This window comes from Phoxinus phoxinus, assembly GCF_949152265.1.
Source record: "Phoxinus phoxinus genome assembly, chromosome: 13".
NCBI classification, from domain to species: Eukaryota; Metazoa; Chordata; class Actinopteri; order Cypriniformes; family Leuciscidae; genus Phoxinus; species Phoxinus phoxinus.
Window position 1 is genome coordinate 34,178,647 of NC_136888.1, and position 17,702 is coordinate 34,196,348.

Consider the following 17,702-nt stretch of genomic DNA (forward strand, 5'->3'; position numbering starts at 1 on the left):
GTGTGTGACAGTCTAACAGAAGATGGACAAAACGTGTGTGTGTGTGTGTGTGTGTGTGTGACAGTCTAACAGAAGGATGGACAAAACGTGTGTGTGTGTGTGAGAGAGAGAGAGACAGTCTAACAGAAGGATGGACAAAACGTGTGTGTGTGTGTGTGTGTGAGAGAGACAGTCTAACAGAAGATGGACAAAACGTGTGTGTGTGTGTGTGACAGTCTAACAGAAGGATGGACAAAACGTGTGTGTGTGTGTGTGTGTGTGACAGTCTAACAGAAGGACGGACAAAACGTGTGTGTGTGTGTGTGTGTGTGAGAGACAGTCTAACAGAAGATGGACAAAACGTGTGTGTGTGTGTGTGACAGTCTAACAGAAGGATGGACAAAACGTGTGTGTGTGTGTGTGTGTGTGACAGTCTAACAGAAGGACGGACAAAACGTGTGTGTGTGTGTGTGTGTGTGACAGTCTAACAGAAGGACGGACAAAACCTGTCAGATATCAACTGAGTTCTGCTCATATTTTATTACCATTTTCTAAACTATAGCGAATATAAACTGTGAGAAATGTTGAAGGAGTGTGAGTATATTTAGTTTGACTGTAAGAGAGCCGTGGAGGTTTTGGTGTTTGTCCAGTGGGATCCCAGCCGCCGTTTCCCTCATGGCGTCCGCGTCTGCCGGATGTCTCGCTGCTGAACACGGGGATTCTGGGGATTCTGGGGTTTGTGGGTTTGTGCAGGTGTCACTCCTCACGCAGGAATGTGTTTGCACCTTCTAATGCACAGACTTTCCATCCACAGGGTTCGTATAAGCTGCTTAAAGTGCAGCTTTCTGACATTTAAAGTCTTAGAAAACTCTTAAAAACAGCCATATTTATGAAAAGGTACTGACCGGATGAAAACAAAATTTCAACTACATTGAGATGATAATAACACTAACTTTGCATCATTGTCCCTAATAATCTGAATGTTATCACACTACTCACAGTCGGAATAAATGGGCCGAAAACTAAAGTCTGACGGGGTTGGACAACATGAGGGAGAGTCTTGGGTGAACTAACTCTTTAACTCAGTTTTACCTGAAAGGTTTTTGAATCGCTCTAAAGATCGTTCACTCCATTATGAGGTTATTATGGGTCGGAGGGACCGGTGTGAAGGGTCTTGAATGGGTCATAATTGGGCTCTGGTGTGTGTGTGTGTGTTTTACAGCTGCGTTGGATATAGAAAGTCGGAAACTGATGTCATGTGTTACCAGGATCGTCTGGGAATTTGAAATCGGAGTCCGTTTGGGTTCTTGAATGTGTTTCTCAGCTCTTAGTTTAGCTCCTTAAATAATCACATGGACTTCCTGTTGGAGATGGAGTGTTTTTAGTGCCATCCTGAGTTAGTTATTGTGTATTATATGTGGATTGTTGAGCACTTCTGGACTACGTGTGTAGCTGTGAAGTGCTTTCTAAAATAAATGAATGGGTTTGGCATTGGTCGATGTAAACTACAGGAAAATGCCCAAATATGGTGATTCACACACACACACACACTCCTGGCTTGACGTGTGTTTGGGTGAAACTGGACAGATTGTTGGTCATTGCAAACACTGCTAATGCACACACACACACACACACACACACACACACACACTCACAGAGAGTGTGTCGGTTTCCCAGTCCACACCCTGACTCCACGTACTTCGGATTGATTGTCTTTGAGATGTCCAGTGGTCGCATGTTGTCTGCATGTTCTGACGCTGATGGTCATGTGACGCTGTGTAATGGAGGCTCTCATGCAGAATATCTGCTCATTATATTTGCTCTGTGGCTGAAGGATGTTGAACTCCTGCCTGAGCTTCAGCTCTGAGTCACAGCCAAACCGGCCGTCGAGCGCTTCCTAATATGAGCATCAGTGTGTGTGTGTGTGTGTGTGCGCGAGAGAGTGAGAGAGAGTGTGTGTGTGTGTGCATGCGTGTGTGATAGTTTTTGTGATAGTGTGTGTGTGTGCGAGAGTGTGTGTGTGTGTGTGTGCGCGAGAGTGTGTGTGTGTGTGCGCGCGAGTGTGTGTGTGTGTGCGCGAGAGTGTGTGTGTGTGTGCGCGAGAGTGTGTGTGTGCGCGAGAGTGTGTGTGTGCGCGAGAGTGTGTGTGTGTGTGCGCGAGAGTGTGTGTGTGTGTGCGCGAGAGTGTGTGTGTGTGCGCGTGAGAGAGTGTGTGTGTGTGTGTGTGTGTGTGTGTGTGCGTGTGTGCGCGAGAGTGTGTGTGTGTGTGTGTGTGCGCGAGAGTGTGTGTGTGTGCGCGTGAGAGAGAGTGTGTGTGTGTGTGCGCGCGAGAGTGTGTGTGTGTGTGAGAGTGTGTGTGATGCCTTCTATGATGAGGTCTGCTTATTGGGCATATTTGGAGCAGGACAGTAATTGTTTTAAATGCATTTGTCAGTTTCATTTAAATCTGCATGTGAACCTGATTTAGGAGACTCTACAATAGCAGAATTGGGGCCCTTTTTACATTAAGACCATTTTTAGCCATTCTCATTTACTATAATGCAAAAAAAAAAAATCTGAATTTCATTTTTGTAATGTAGAAATTGTATCAATGCATTACAATTATTTAGAAGTACTGTGGCATTACCGTGGTACAGCGACGTCTCAGTTAGTAACACCATGGTACTGAATTAATACTCATATAATATTCATATACTATTATATTTGCATTGCATTAGCGCTTTGAGTTTAAGAAAAGCATATTATAAATAAAATGTATTATTATTGTAGTCAATGATGCGTCAAAAAATAACACCATACTACCATCTGTATGCAAATCCAAGAAACTGAATAGATATCAAATGTTTTGATTATTTCTGTATGATTATCATTCATGTGCTTTAGAAGAACAGCTCATTTGCAAGTAAAAGTGTTTTCAAATGCATTTTGTATGCAGGTTTCCTCCAGATCTCCAGCGCCCTCTGCTGATCCGCTGAGAGCCTCACAGGGCCAATCAGGATGGAGAAGAGTTTGAGTCAGAAATAATATTTATGCTCTTTTTTTTCCAATTTTGCAGGATTATCTTGTGCACATCATAGACACCAGGAACCTTCCCATCAAACCAGAGCAAGTGTGCGCGCTGTTTGGGAATATTGAACACATTTACGAGTTCAACAGGTAATATTCAACCATGATGACTTATGCCATAAACATTTAAATCGCTTTCCAAAAATTCAATATTAGAATATTGTGGAAAGGTTAATAAGCTGTACGCCATAATCATCAAAATTATAACAAATAAAGGCTTGAAATATCTCACTTTGCATGTAATGAGTCTATATAATATATTAGTTTCACCTTTTAAGTTGAATTACTGAAATAAATGAACTTTTCACCTGTGTGAAGAAGCGGCTGTCGAGTGTCAGGTGTGGGATGTAAATAAACGCGCTGGTTTGTTTCTGGTCAACATCGGTACACACACACACACACACACACACACACACACACTCGTTTGAACAGTTGCTCTGTGTATACGCATGAGCTCGTGTCGGATCTCTACTTTAGGTCTTTAATGTGTTCAAATGTCCAGTTTGGGTTTTAACAATGTTTGGAAGCGGTTTCTGTTTACTTCTATTTGCTAAAACATAATATTACTGAGGATCCTGAAAATGTACAATATATTGGTAAAAAACTTTTTTTATATATAATAAGTATTCTATTTATCCTAATATAATTATTTATTTAATTATTATTTAGTTGTTTGTAATTTATATTTAATATATTATGCATATATATATTTTTTAATGATTTTATTTATAAATGATTAACTATTTTATAATATGTAATTTATATCAGAATTGACCAAAAGTTATATTTTTTCAGAACTTTTTTTTATTTAAATACAGTAAATAGATTGATAAAAATATTTAATATAATTGCTATTATAATTATTATTTTACTTATTGCATTACAATTATTTATTTTATTATTATAGTCATTTATTCAATTATTATTTTAATTACTTTTTTTATTTTTGTAACTATAATATTTTATATATTACTCACATTTTATAATTTATAAATAATTGTTTTTATTTTAATTTTTTTATTATAATATAATTTTTATCGCCATAGAACTGTTTTGTTTGTATTTAAAACAAAATTTGTATACTGACCATTTGTATTTAAATACAGTAAATACTAGTAAAAAATAATGTTTTAATATAACTGTTATTATAATTATTGTTGTTTTTATTTTAATAAAATGTTGTATCAGCATAGATCAAAAGTTTAAAAGAAAAATGTATTTAAATACAGCAAATACTTGTAATGTTAGAATATTTGCTCACTTTATTTAGTCGTTTTGTTCGTCAACTCAGTTTAAATAGTTTTTATATTTAATAGTATAAATCTGTAGTTTAAACCATCAGCCATCACATTTTTTGCTCATCTTTTTTACAATTATTAATACAAATGAACCCTTGATTTAAACGGCTTCTGTTCTGTAAATGACTTTACATGCATCAAAGATGTACAACACACACTCATCCCAGCATGAACCAGAAGGGCAAGTGTGTTACGCGTTTGAGATTTGCATTTCCAGACTTCCTGTGTGTGTGTGTGTGTGTGTGTGTGTGTGTGTGTGTGTGTGTGTGTGTGTGTGTGTGTGTGTGTGTGTGTGTGTGTGTGTGTGTGTGTGTGTGTGTGTGTGTGTGTGTGTGTGTGTGTGTGTGTGTGTGTGTGTGTGTGTGTGTGTGTGTGTGTGTGTGTGTGTGTGTGTGTGTGTGTGTGTGTGAACCTTCAGATGTGTTGGTTATCATCACTCATAATAACCAAATGCATGTTTAATTCACATCTTGCTTGATCATTTTTATCCCATTAAGTTCATCACAAGTTAAAGGTAGGGTAGGTCACAATTGTCTAAAAAAAACTTTTATTCAAATTAGTTTAAACTGTCTTTATATACCAATACATAATTAAAATGCAAGTAGAGAGTATAAAAAACTGAGTGACTCTAGTGTATTTAATCTTCAATAAACACAGCTCATTAATTCCATTCACTCCCACCTAAAAACGGGTGCGCGCCAGTGGGCGGCGCCAGTAATAGCGGCGGTAGTCATGGCGACGGAGAGTGACAGTCGCGCAAGCCAATCACTTGTTTCGTCCCGGTAGGAATTAATGAGCTGTGTTTACTGAAGATTAAATACACTAGTCACTCAATTTTTATACTCTCTTTTTCAAAGTACTTACATTTTAATTATGTATTGGTATATAAAGACAGTTTAAGCCAATTTGAAAAAAAGTTCTTTAGACAATTCTTACCTACACAACCTTTAAGCCTCAACATTTAATGTTAACACTTTACAATAAGGTCGTTGTAATGTTAGTTTGTAATGTTATTAAATGGAACCTTATTGTAAATTGTTACACATTTACAGTCAAAAATGGTCATTTGTGAAACCTTCATTTATCACTATCATCCAGAAACTCTTGTTTTCATGATTGTTAGGTTATTATGGTCAATAAGTCGGCATAATAACTGCTGAAGTGTTCTGTTGTCTCTTCTAGTGAGTTATTACAGTCGTTAGACATGTGTGCCAGCGATCCTGTGGCCATTGCCCGCTGCTTTGTGGACAAGGTACTAAACTAATACAAAATATAACTAAATATTCAGATTCCTGTACAATACTGATTAAACTTCTCGCATTTCATTTGCAGAGCAACTATTTTCAGATCTACACGCAGTACTGTACAAACTACCCTAAGTAAGTAAAGCGCGGAGTTAAATCAGTGTGTGTGTGTGCCTGCAGTGTGTGTCGGCGCTGATGCGTGTGACAGATTATTCCTCTGAGTCAATAACGTCCTTCAGGAACCCCATCAGACAGACAGCTTGAGTGACAGGAGCCTGCTGGGATGCAGAACGTGTCCCGGTTGGGTTGGGTTGGGTTGTTTGCTTTAGGATGTTGACACTAATTTCAGACTCGGGTATAATATCTCCTGCACTTGTTGTGTTTAACCCTTGAATGCAATGGCATCCGCTGCATCTTTAAATGTGTGTTTTTTTCTGTCAAAGTGTGATGTTGCATTCAAACCACCAGGAGTGATGACTTTTGACTACTTACTCTACTTTATTATATTATATTGTATTCTATTCTTACTTTATTCTATTCTACTTTACTCTGTTATACTCTGCTCCATTTTTTCTATTCTACTCTACTTTATTCTACTCTACTTTATTCTACTCTATTCTGTTATACTTTACTTTATTCTATTATACTCAATTTTTCTATTCTATTGTACTTTATTCTATTCTACTCTACTTTATTCTATTCTACTCTACTTTATTCTACTTTATTCTATTTTACTCTACTTTATTCTATTCTACTCTACTTTATTCTATTCTATTATACTCTACTTTATTCTACTCTTTTTCTATTCTACTCTACTTTATTCTATTTTACTCTACTTTATTCTATTCTACTCTACTTTATTCTATTCTACTCTACTTTATTCTATTCTACTCTACTTTATACTATTTTACTCTACTTTATTCTATTCTACTCTACTTTATTCTATTCTACTCTACTTTATTCTTTTCTACTCAACTTTATTCTATTCTACTTTATTCTATTCTACTCTACTTTATTCTATTTTACTCTACTTTATTCTATTCTACTCTACTTTATTCTATTCTACTCCACTTTATTCTATTTTACTCTATTTTACTCTACTTTATTCTATTTTACTCTACTTTATTCTATTCTACTCTACTTTATTCTACTCTATTCTATTATACTCTACTTTATTCTACTCTTTTTCTATTCTACTCTACTTTATTCTATTTTACTCTACTTTATTCTATTCTACTCTACTTTATTCTACTCTATTCTATTATACTCTATTCTACTCTATTCTATTATACTCTACTTTATTCTACTCTTTTTCTATTCTACTCTACCTTATTCTATTTTACTCTACTTTATTCTATTCTACTCTACTTTATTATATTCTACTCTACTTTATTATTTTCTACTCAACTTTATTCTATTCTACTTTATTCTATTCTACTCTACTTTATTCTATTCTACTCTACTTTATTCTATTCTACTCTACTTTATTCTATTCTACTCTACTTTATTCTTTTCTACTCAACTTTATTCTATTCTACTTTATTCTATTCTACTCTACTTTATTCTATTCTACTCTACTTTATTCTACTCTATTCTATTCTACTCTACTTTATTCTACTCTATTCTATTATACTCTACTTTATTCTACTCTTTTTCTATTCTACTCTACCTTATTCTATTTTACTCTACTTTATTCTTTTCTACTCAACTTTATTCTATTCTACTTTATTCTATTCTACTCTACTTTATTCTATTCTACTCTACTTTATTCTACTCTATTCTATTATACTCTACTTTATTCTACTCTATTCTATTATACTCTACTTTATTCTACTCTTTTTCTATTCTACTCTACCTTATTCTATTTTACTCTACTTTATTCTTTTCTACTCTACTTTATTCTGTTCTGCTGTACTCTATAGTATTCTACCCTACTTTATTTTATTATTCTCTACTCTATTATACTCCACTAACTACACTATCAAAACTGTAACAGTATCTCAGTGACACGAACACTGCTGGTCGCTCATTAGAAAGTTGGTAGATTTTTATGAAAGAAAAAGACAATCTTCGTTTATAACAGGGATTCTCCACCATTTTTTGTCTGCTGGCCTAAAATATATTTTTGAAGTCACCCTGAGATTTTAAGTTAAAATTTCATAACATAACTTTTCTGATGTCGCAGGTAAACACAATTAGGGAGTGTTTAACTATTATTGTATATTTATTGTTACAAATGTTATCATTTAATTTAGGGATGCACCGATATGAAAATTTTGGCCGATAACCGATAATTCTTTATATTTGATTGCCGATAACTGATATATTGGCCGATAAAATCCAAATTTTTATATAATTTTTGAGAGCCTGATTACAAAACAAAAGTCTCACCATTAATGACCCAAACACACGATTATGATGTTCTCATTATGATGTTATGTGGCCGATATGACAGACTTGCGCTGCACATGTTGCACTGAACTGCATTTTCTTTTTTGAAGTGATTTCAATCATATTTAAAGCAATTATAAAAATATATATAAAAATAATATTTTTATATATTTACTATATCGGCCAAATTGTCTTATCGGGCCGATAACGATAAAATGAAAAATGAAAAAACATCAGCTGATACCGATATATCGTGCGTCCCTAATTTAATTAGCTTTTTATCAGCTCATGAACCCCAGTTTTTACAGAATTTTTACTCTGATTATTAATTATGCAAAATAGTCATAATATTTTGATTTAATGTTGTATTTAACCATTTAGTGCATGACATCCACTCCACTGCATATTTTTCTTAAAACTGTGATGTAACACGTAAAGCACAACGGGTGAAGACTTTTGACACATACCCACAATTCATTTGTCATTGTATGTTTATGTATTAGCATAGATTCAACATGACTGATAAAAAAAATGGACCAAATGTGTCGGCAAAATAGTAATTCATGCATCAGAGATTCATTTTCAACATGATTTTTTAATGCATGAAGCAAGTGATCGGTCTCTGAACTGTGTGTGTGTGTCTGCAGTTCAGTGGCGGTGTTGACAGACTGTCTGAGGAACAAAACTCTGGCCAAGTTCTTCAGGGACCGCCAGGCGGCGCTCAAGCGCTCTCTTCCTTTGGGCTCGTACCTGCTCAAACCGGTTCAGAGGATCCTGAAGTATCACCTGCTGCTTCAGGTACTGCTGATACACTCACACACACACACACACACACACACACACACACACACACACTGCTGCATAAATAGACAGACATTAACCCCGTAACAGATCTAGACAGGTGGAGCTGGGGAGGTGGAGGGGTTCGAGGAACTCTTATAGCGCTGCAGGACCGCGGCTGCGCTCCAGTCCACTTTTAGACACGCACTTGCAAACTTCCCTAAGCTTCCCTATACCACAATGCAACACGATTGTGGCGTCAAAGCATATTGTGTTTAATTTGCCCCACCACAAACAACTCTGTGATATATTAAGGCGAGACACGGCAGGCAAAAACAACATTTTTTTTTATTTATTTTTTTTACTGGTCAATTTTGAGATTTTGGGATATTTGTCTTCAATAACATCATCTTTCAGACTTGTGGTGAAAAAAAAGTCAGAAAAACACATTTAGGTCTTTATTTTACTGCACTGTGTCTGTTTGTGTCTGTAGATTTCTCCTAAATTCAACAAAAGTTGCCGTTATAATCATCATAATCCGCGATCTCTGTCTGCTCCCTGTCATCACACACAAGCTCTCTCTCTCCTGTACAATGCTGTCGGATCCAAATTTGGTCATTTCCTTTTTATCAGCAACCAATCGTGAAAGTAAAAGGACTGAATGCGCAATCTCATTGGCTGATGATAAATCTTTAAAACCCGTTTTCTCAAAATGACTTTTCTCTCATTCTCCAAGACCGAAATCTCCACTTCAGTCGCACCGATATACACCAAACCTTCCAGTCTTGTACCTAGTTATATTATGAAGACATTTACTGAGGGATTTGTAAATATATTATTCATAGCCTGATTTATATAACATTTTATTCCCAAAACATTGGGAAAATCATTTTTTTAAAGCTATCGACAGTATATTCTGATTTACAACTAAAGTAGATATCCATAAATCCCTCTGTATTTTTTTCCCATGTAATGTGAACACAATGAAAAAATTATTTTGAACCTGGCTTTATCCAATACTCAGATTTTTTTTTAAATATATGCAAATTGGCGCATATTGCCTATTTTGCGCACGTTGTTATTGCAGGATAACACGGATAACATTAAATCAATATTTTTCTATTCGGTTAAATTGATTAGTCACTCAAACCTTTATCTAAACCTCTCACCGTCAGTCGGTTACGCATGTCCGCCATGTTTTGTAGTTTTACCCATTGATATACATAATAAAGGCTAGATGTCTTACGGCGGAGTCTCGAACGGCATCACCGGCGGCCATCTTGTCACAGGCAAGCGTTCTGGCGGGCTCTGTGGTGTCTGATGTAAGGTGATGATCCGCACGAACACAAATACTCTTATCTCACTGAAATCTTGACGGATTTACAAACGGTTTGGTTTCTTACAAACGTTATTAACGTGGCTATAATTCTGGATGCTTGAACATGTTGAAATATATAATATTATAATTATTCATAAGTGTGCAGTGTCATAACTACATCTCTGACGTTTATAACAAACCAACCCGTTTGAAAATCGGTAGAAAATTGAGCAAGTTATGGTTGTTTAAAAAGTACATGCACCATTAAAACACAATGTTACGAGTGAGCGAGCTGACTGTGGCAAAATGGCCGCCAGGTGCGGACGTCGACCTCCATTGGCCAGCAGCGCGGACGAGACATCTAGCCTTTATTATGTGATATCTATGGTTTTACCCGTGTTTGTAGCTCCTCCTCCAAAGCGCAGTGGGTTGTGGGTAATATTATCTGTTAAAGTGAGCACGAATCCGCAATAGTAGACCGTCCGGGGACTCTTTTCAACATGCTATGCTTTGGGACACACTTGTTTTAATCTCTCATACTGTTTAGGATAAATAGTATGCACACTGAGACGCAGGGTACATTACAGCAAAACAATGAACCAGACTATTTAAATGTTGAGCAAGCATTGGCCAATCAGCTTGTGCCATACGGTAATGATGTGATTACTTGCAGATTGCATGTAAAGTGTGTTTACATGCGCCATCTAGAGTTTCATGACTGAACTATATGTGACCCTGGAGCACACACCAGTCTGGAGCCGCACGGGTATATCTGTGGCAATAGCAACTATACACTGTATGGGGCAAAATTATAAATTTTTCTTAAATGCCAAAAATCATGAGGATATTAAGATCATGTTCCATGAAGATATTTAGTAAATGTCCTGCCGTAAATATATAAAACATGTATTTTTGTGAGTGAATGCAGCACAATCGTGAACATAAATGCACAACTTTAAAGGAGATTTTCTCAATGTTTACATTTTTTTGCTCCTCAGATTCCAGATTTACAATAGTTGTGTCTCGACCAAATATTGTCCTATCCTAACAAACCACACATCAATGGAGAGATTATTTATTCAGCTTTATATGATGTATAAATCTCAATTTCAAAATATTGACCCATGTGACTGGTTTTGTGGTCCAGGGTCACTATATTTAGTGTTGCTGACATCACTGTCTTTCACTCTCCTCCCAGAATGCTCTGAAGAGAACAGCATAAATTGCCATTTATATTATAATGCATTATTATGTAGAGGGAATATTCAGCAGGAAATGATGTTGGGTGAGGCTTTATTTTATACATCAGAATTTGATTAAACAATGAATTCCCGACTTTCTGTTCCTGATTATTAGTTAATATAATTTCCCTGCCTGCATGTTCCCATTCACCAGGGTTACTATAGTTCACTAAAACTAAAACCATGAACTGTTGTTAACTAAACATTAACTGAGAATTTTTTTGTTACTTATTTTATTTCCGCTAGTTTCCATGGCAACATTTCTCATTTTCATTTAGTTTAACTAAGTTACTATACAGCCAAAGTAAAACTGAAATAAAAATTAACTAAAACAGACATGTTAAAAAAACTAAAAAAAAAAACCCGAAATGACAAAAACACAGCAAATTGACTAAAACTCCAAATATAAATTAATTAAAATATTGTTGAAAAATATCACTGTTAGTTGCACTATAAGAAAGCTTTGAGATTTTCATGAAAGATTTTAAGTTTAATATTTCAATAATTTAAAAACACATTTGCATGTTCACAGTTCTCTGATGGTTTAATTATTTCCATTTATTTGTATTGTTTTTATTTAAAACTGATTTATGTATCTGCATTTTCCATTTGTATTATTTAATTAATTACTAACTCTTTTTTTTAAAAACTCTCAAACCCCCAGTTTGGGACACACAGATTTACACTGATTAATTATGCAAAATAGCGAATTTGATTGCATGTTCAAATGACTTTAGTTGCAATATCTTGGTTGTTTGTGACCCTGGACCACAAAACCAGTCACATGGGTCAATATTTTGAAAGTGAGATGTATACATCATATAAAGCTGAATAAATAATCTCTCCATTGATGTGTGGTGTGTTAGGATAGGACAATATTTGGTCGAGACACAACTATTGAAAATCTGGAATCTGAGGAGCAAAAAAATCTAAACATTGAGAAAATCTCCTTTAAAGTTGTGCATTTATGTTCACGATTGTGCTGCATTCACTCACACAAATACATGTTTTATATATTTACGGTAGGACATTTACTAAATATCTTCATGAACATGATCCTAATATCCTCATGATTTTTGGCATAAAGGAAAAATTGATAATTTTGACCCATACAATGTATAGTTGCTATTGCCACAGATATACCCGTGCGGCTCCAGACTGGTGTGTGGTCCAGGGTCACATGTGTCCTCATCACAGATGTTTCTCCGGAGATCTCTCTTCTTTCTGACTGTGTTTCTGCTCTTCTAAAGGAAATTGCCAAACACTTTGCCCGTGAGGAGGACGGGTATGATGTGGTGATCGAGGCCATAGACAGCATGACGGGAGTCGCCTGGTACATCAACGACATGAAGAGAAAACACGAGCATGCAGTGAGACTTCAGGTCTGGACCCATTCTACAAAAGATTATTATAGTTATTTAAAACCATTAAAAAAATGGTGTTATGTTTACTAAAAATAAAATAAATTGTAAAAAATTATTTTATTTAAGCTAGTTCTAAAATAACTAAAACTGAAATAAAAATTAATAAAAACTATTGTAGATTAATTGCAGGTAAACAAGTAAAACAATAAAAATAGTTTTATTTGATAATTTGAATAAGCAAAAATACACAACAAAATTACAAAAACTAAAATTAAAATTAAAACAAAGTATAAAAACTAATTCAAAATATTATTAAAAGCTATCGTAGCATATCAGTGATGCTAAAATAACACCGACCTGTCCAGTGTTTTTGTCAAAGGGTTTTTAATGCAGGACATGATTATTATTAATTAGTCACAGTATTAATCTAGTATTAATGGAGTAAGAGTATTTGGTATTTAAATGACATGATCTTGATTATTATATATACCCTCCTGTCGCATTAACGGACGGGATATGACTATATTTGATTTCCAATGTTAATGAGTGTCATGCCAACAGATTATCATACTCTTGATTAACTCTAAAATGGAGTCATGACTCATGATCTGGAGGATGTTCATTAATGGATCTGGGTCAGCACACGCTGTTGTTATGAGCCGGTACGGGTAGTTGAAGATCACTGATTACTGCACAAAACCAGCCAAGAACTGACACTATTGTGCCCTCGACCAACATGTGTGTGTAGAGCTTAAATACTCCACCTCCGGTTACTCCACACACTGATTCTGTTACGAGTTCATGATGTTGCATTAAAGTCATGGAAAATATTCAGCTGCACCCCATTGTGTAGCATTAAATTATTCTATTCTACTTAACTCTGTTATACTCTGCTCTATTTTTTCTATTCTACTCAATTCTATTCTACTCTACTTGATTTCCATTCTACCCTACGTTATTCTATTCTACTGCTCTATTTTTCTATTCTACTTTATTCTATTCTGTTTTGCTGTACTCTATACTATTCTACTCTAATCTACTCTATACTATTCTACTCTAATCTACTTTATTTTATTATACTCTATTCTTTTCCCTATCCTCTACTCTATTCTACTATACTCTACTCTATTCTTTTCCCTATCCTCTACTCTATCCATTTATTCTTCTCTACTTTATTTTACTCTATGCTGTTCTACTTTATTCGTTTCTACTCTATTCTGTTCAACTCTACCTACTTTATTTGATTCTACTCTATTCTATGCTTATTCTACTTTTTTCTGTTCTACTCTTTTATTTTCTGCTTTGTTCTACTCTATTCTGTTCTACTCTATTCTGTTATGCTCTGTTCTACTCTATTCTACTTTATTCTTCTCTATTCCGTTCTACTTTATTCTTCTCTATTCCGTTCTACTTTATTCTACTCTATTCTGTTCTATTGTATTCTACTCTATTCTGTTCTGCTCTACTTTATTCTTCTCTATTATGTTCTACTTTATTCTATTCTACTCTGTTCAACTACCCTACTTTATTTGATTCTACTCTATTCTTCTCTACTTTATTCTACTTTTTTCTGTTCTACTCTTTTCTTTTCTGCTTTGTTCTACTCTATTATGTTCTACTTTATTATTCTCTATTCTGTTCTACTTTATTCTGTTCTACTTTATTATTCTCTATTCTGTTCTACTTTATTCTGTTCTACTTTATTATTCTCTATTCTGTTCTACTCTATTCTGTTACGCTCTGTTCTACTCTATTCTACTTTATTATTCTCTTTATTCTACCTTCTTCTATTCTACTCTGTTCTACTCTACTTTGTTCTACTCTACTGTTCTATTCTTCTACTCTACTCTGTTCTATTCTTCTATTCTGCTCTACTCTGTTCTACTCTACTCTGTTCTACTCTACTGTTCTATTCTTCTACTCTACTCTTTTCTACTCTACTCTGTTCTATTCTTCTATTCTGCTCTACTCTGTTCTGCTCTATTCTGTTCTACTCTACTCTGTTCTGCTCTACTCTGTTCTACTCTACTCTGTTCTACTCTACTCTGTTCTGCTCTACTCTGTTCTACTCTACTCTGTTCTACTCTACTCTGCTCTACTCTGTTCTACTCTACTCTGTTCTACTCTACTCTGTTCTATTCTTCTGTTCTGCTCTACTCTGTTCTACTCTACTCTGTTCTGCTCTACTCTGTTCTACTCTACTCTGTTCTACTCTACTCTGCTCTACTCTGTTCTACTCTACTCTTTTCTACTCTACTCTGTTCTATTCTTCTATTCTGCTCTACTCTGTTCTGCTCTACTCTGTTCTACTCTACTCTGTTCTACTCTACTCTGCTCTACTCTGTTCTACTCTACTCTGTTCTACTCTACTCTGTTCTACTCTACTCTGTTCTATTCTTCTGTTCTGCTCTACTCTGTTCTACTCTACTCTGTTCTACTCTACTCTGTTCTATTCTTCTACTCTACTCTGTTCTATTCTTCTATTCTACTCTACTCTGTTCTACTCTACTCTGTTCTATTCTTCTACTCTACTCTGTTCTACTCTACTCTGTTCTACTCTACTCTGTTCTACTCTACTCTGTTCTACTCTACTCTGTTCTACTCTACTCTATTCTATTCTACTCTGTTCTACTCTACTCTATTCTATTCGACTCTGTTCTATTCTTCTACTCTACTCTGTTCTACTCTTCTCTACTCTGTTCTACTCTACTCTTCTGTTATACTCTTCTCTACTCTGTTCTACTCTTCTACTCTGTTCTACTCTACTCTATTCTATTCTACTCTGTTCTACTCTACTCTACTCTATTCTATTCTACTCTGTTCTACTCTACTCTATTCTATTCTATTCTACTCTGTTCTACTCTATTCTATTCTATTCTACTCTGTTCTACTCTATTCTATTCTATTCTACTCTGTTCTACTCTACTCTACTCTATTCTATTCTACTCTGTTCTACTCTACTCTATTCTATTCTATTCTACTCTGTTCTATTCTATTCGACTCTGTTCTATTCTTCTACTCTATTCTGTTCTACTCTTCTCTACTCTGTTCTACTCTACTCTACTCTTCTCTACTCTTCTACTCTGTTCCGCGTGCAGGAGGTCCAGTCTCTGCTCCTCAACTGGAAGGGTTCTGATCTGGCCACTTACGGAGAGCTGGTTCTGGAAGGAACGTTCCCCGTCCACCGGGCCAAGAACGAGAGAACCCTGTTCCTGTTTGATAAGATGCTGCTCATCACCAGGAAAAGAGGAGAGCATTACGTCTGCAAGACTCACATCTCGGTACATCATATTAACCATGTTATTTAGACAAAGGATTATCAAAATTAACTATTTTTATACTATTTTAGTACTGTCTTTTTTAAAACTTTTTTATTTTTTTTATTTTTTTATTTTTATTTTTTTTATTTTATTGTTTGTTTTAACTTTTATATTTTCATGATTTTGTTCATTTATTAAGCGTTTTATTTTGATTGTTTCATTTTTAATTAATTGATATTGATTTTACATTTGTATTATTTTATTAATTTAGTGTTTTATTGTAAAATTATTTATTCATTTTACATTTTTATTCTTTTACTCATTTTTAGTAAGTGTTTTTTTTATTGATTTTTTGTTTTTACATTTGAATTGTTTTATCAATTTTTAGGAAGCATTTATTTACTTTTACTTTTTGTTGTTCTTTTCATTTCAAATGGTTTAATTTTATTTTTTATGATTTAATGAATTATTAGCTTTTCAACTACTCATATCCTTTCATTCTCACTGGACTATTATCAGTTCTATATTGGGCTTTTAATAAATAATAACATCAGATTGGTTGAGCTTTGAACAGAGCTATTGGAAAATAGCAGATTGAATTCTGTATTAATGTACAACATTTGACCTATTTAAGGAAATACATTTTAGTAACCCTTCTTATAATGCAAATGCATCAGTATCTTTGATCATATCGCTGCTGCTGTTAATCTGTCTAATTAACGACACCGCATCTCGTTAGCTGATCAACTGTAACTGGTCAGACGCTGGTAACCTTGTTGTGCTTGTGTTCAGTGCGCCACACTAATGCTGATCGAGAGTGCCAAAGACTCGCTTCGCTTCAGCGTGATGCATTACAAGCACCCGAAGCAGCCGCACACGGTCCAGGTGTGTATGAGCCCACTAACTACACAAGCGCTTTGTTGTGTTCGTTTTAATCATGTTGTCACTTTTACAGGCCAGAACCGTGGAAGAGAAGAAACTCTGGGCTCATCACATAAAGAGACTCATTCTGGAGAACCATCACGCGGTTATCCCGCAAAAAGTACGTCACGTGGAACAGATCCATGAATGTTTAAAGGGGTCCTATAATAAGTCTCTGATGTCCCCAGAGTGTGTGTGTGTTTTAGCTTAGTTTTAGCTCAAAACCACCCCATAGATATTTTTTATAGGATGTTAAAATTGTCACTTTTCGAGGGTGAGCAAAAACACGCCGTTTTGTGTCTGTCCCTTTAAATGCAAATGAGCTGCTGCTCCCGGCACAGGGGGCGGAGCTTCAAGAGCTTGTGTGTTTCGATTTAGAAATGTCAACATGTAGAAGCAACAGGACATTTCTGAACGGTTAGTTGATGAATTTATGTAGTTTGTGTAGTTATCCAGTCATTGATTAGCATATTCTGTCTTGATAATCTGTAAATCGTGTTCAGGGGGCGGGGTTTATGTAAATTCTAGGGTTGGTGATGTCACTAACCGGGAGGAATGTCGTGTAGTTCCTACCAGCCGTTTGTTGTAGTTCTTAAAAATCAATTTCTTTAAAAGCAAATATCTCCCTTTGCTCTGAACTTTGAGCGTTGTAACTTTGCAGATGTTGTTTATGATCAAACAGCAACATTACACACTAACTACAGTTAGAAAAGTCAAATCATAATCAACCACCCCTTTAACTGAATCGGCTATATTGTATTAAACACAGGCTTTGCTTTGCGATTACTTTCAGGCTAAAGACGCCATCCTGGACATGGACTCAACATGTAAGCGGGTTTT

The 17,702-nt window shown here is 35.3% G+C and overlaps 1 protein-coding gene across 3 annotated transcripts in view; it reads left to right on the forward strand.

Moving 5' to 3' along the window:
- LOC307009859 (pleckstrin homology domain-containing family G member 3-like) overlaps positions 1-17,702 on the forward strand; it is a 67,115-nt gene that overhangs the window by 37,971 nt on the left and 11,442 nt on the right. For all 3 annotated transcript variants that reach the window (XM_079634029.1, XM_079634031.1, XM_079634030.1), the window contains exons 4-12: positions 3,035-3,135; positions 5,526-5,595; positions 5,676-5,722; positions 8,626-8,776; positions 12,568-12,699; positions 15,780-15,962; positions 16,734-16,826; positions 16,897-16,983; positions 17,656-17,689. In XM_079634029.1, the coding sequence (XP_079490155.1) occupies positions 3,035-3,135; positions 5,526-5,595; positions 5,676-5,722; positions 8,626-8,776; positions 12,568-12,699; positions 15,780-15,962; positions 16,734-16,826; positions 16,897-16,983; positions 17,656-17,689 (898 nt within the window). The remainder of the gene's footprint in view (positions 1-3,034; positions 3,136-5,525; positions 5,596-5,675; positions 5,723-8,625; positions 8,777-12,567; positions 12,700-15,779; positions 15,963-16,733; positions 16,827-16,896; positions 16,984-17,655; positions 17,690-17,702) is intronic.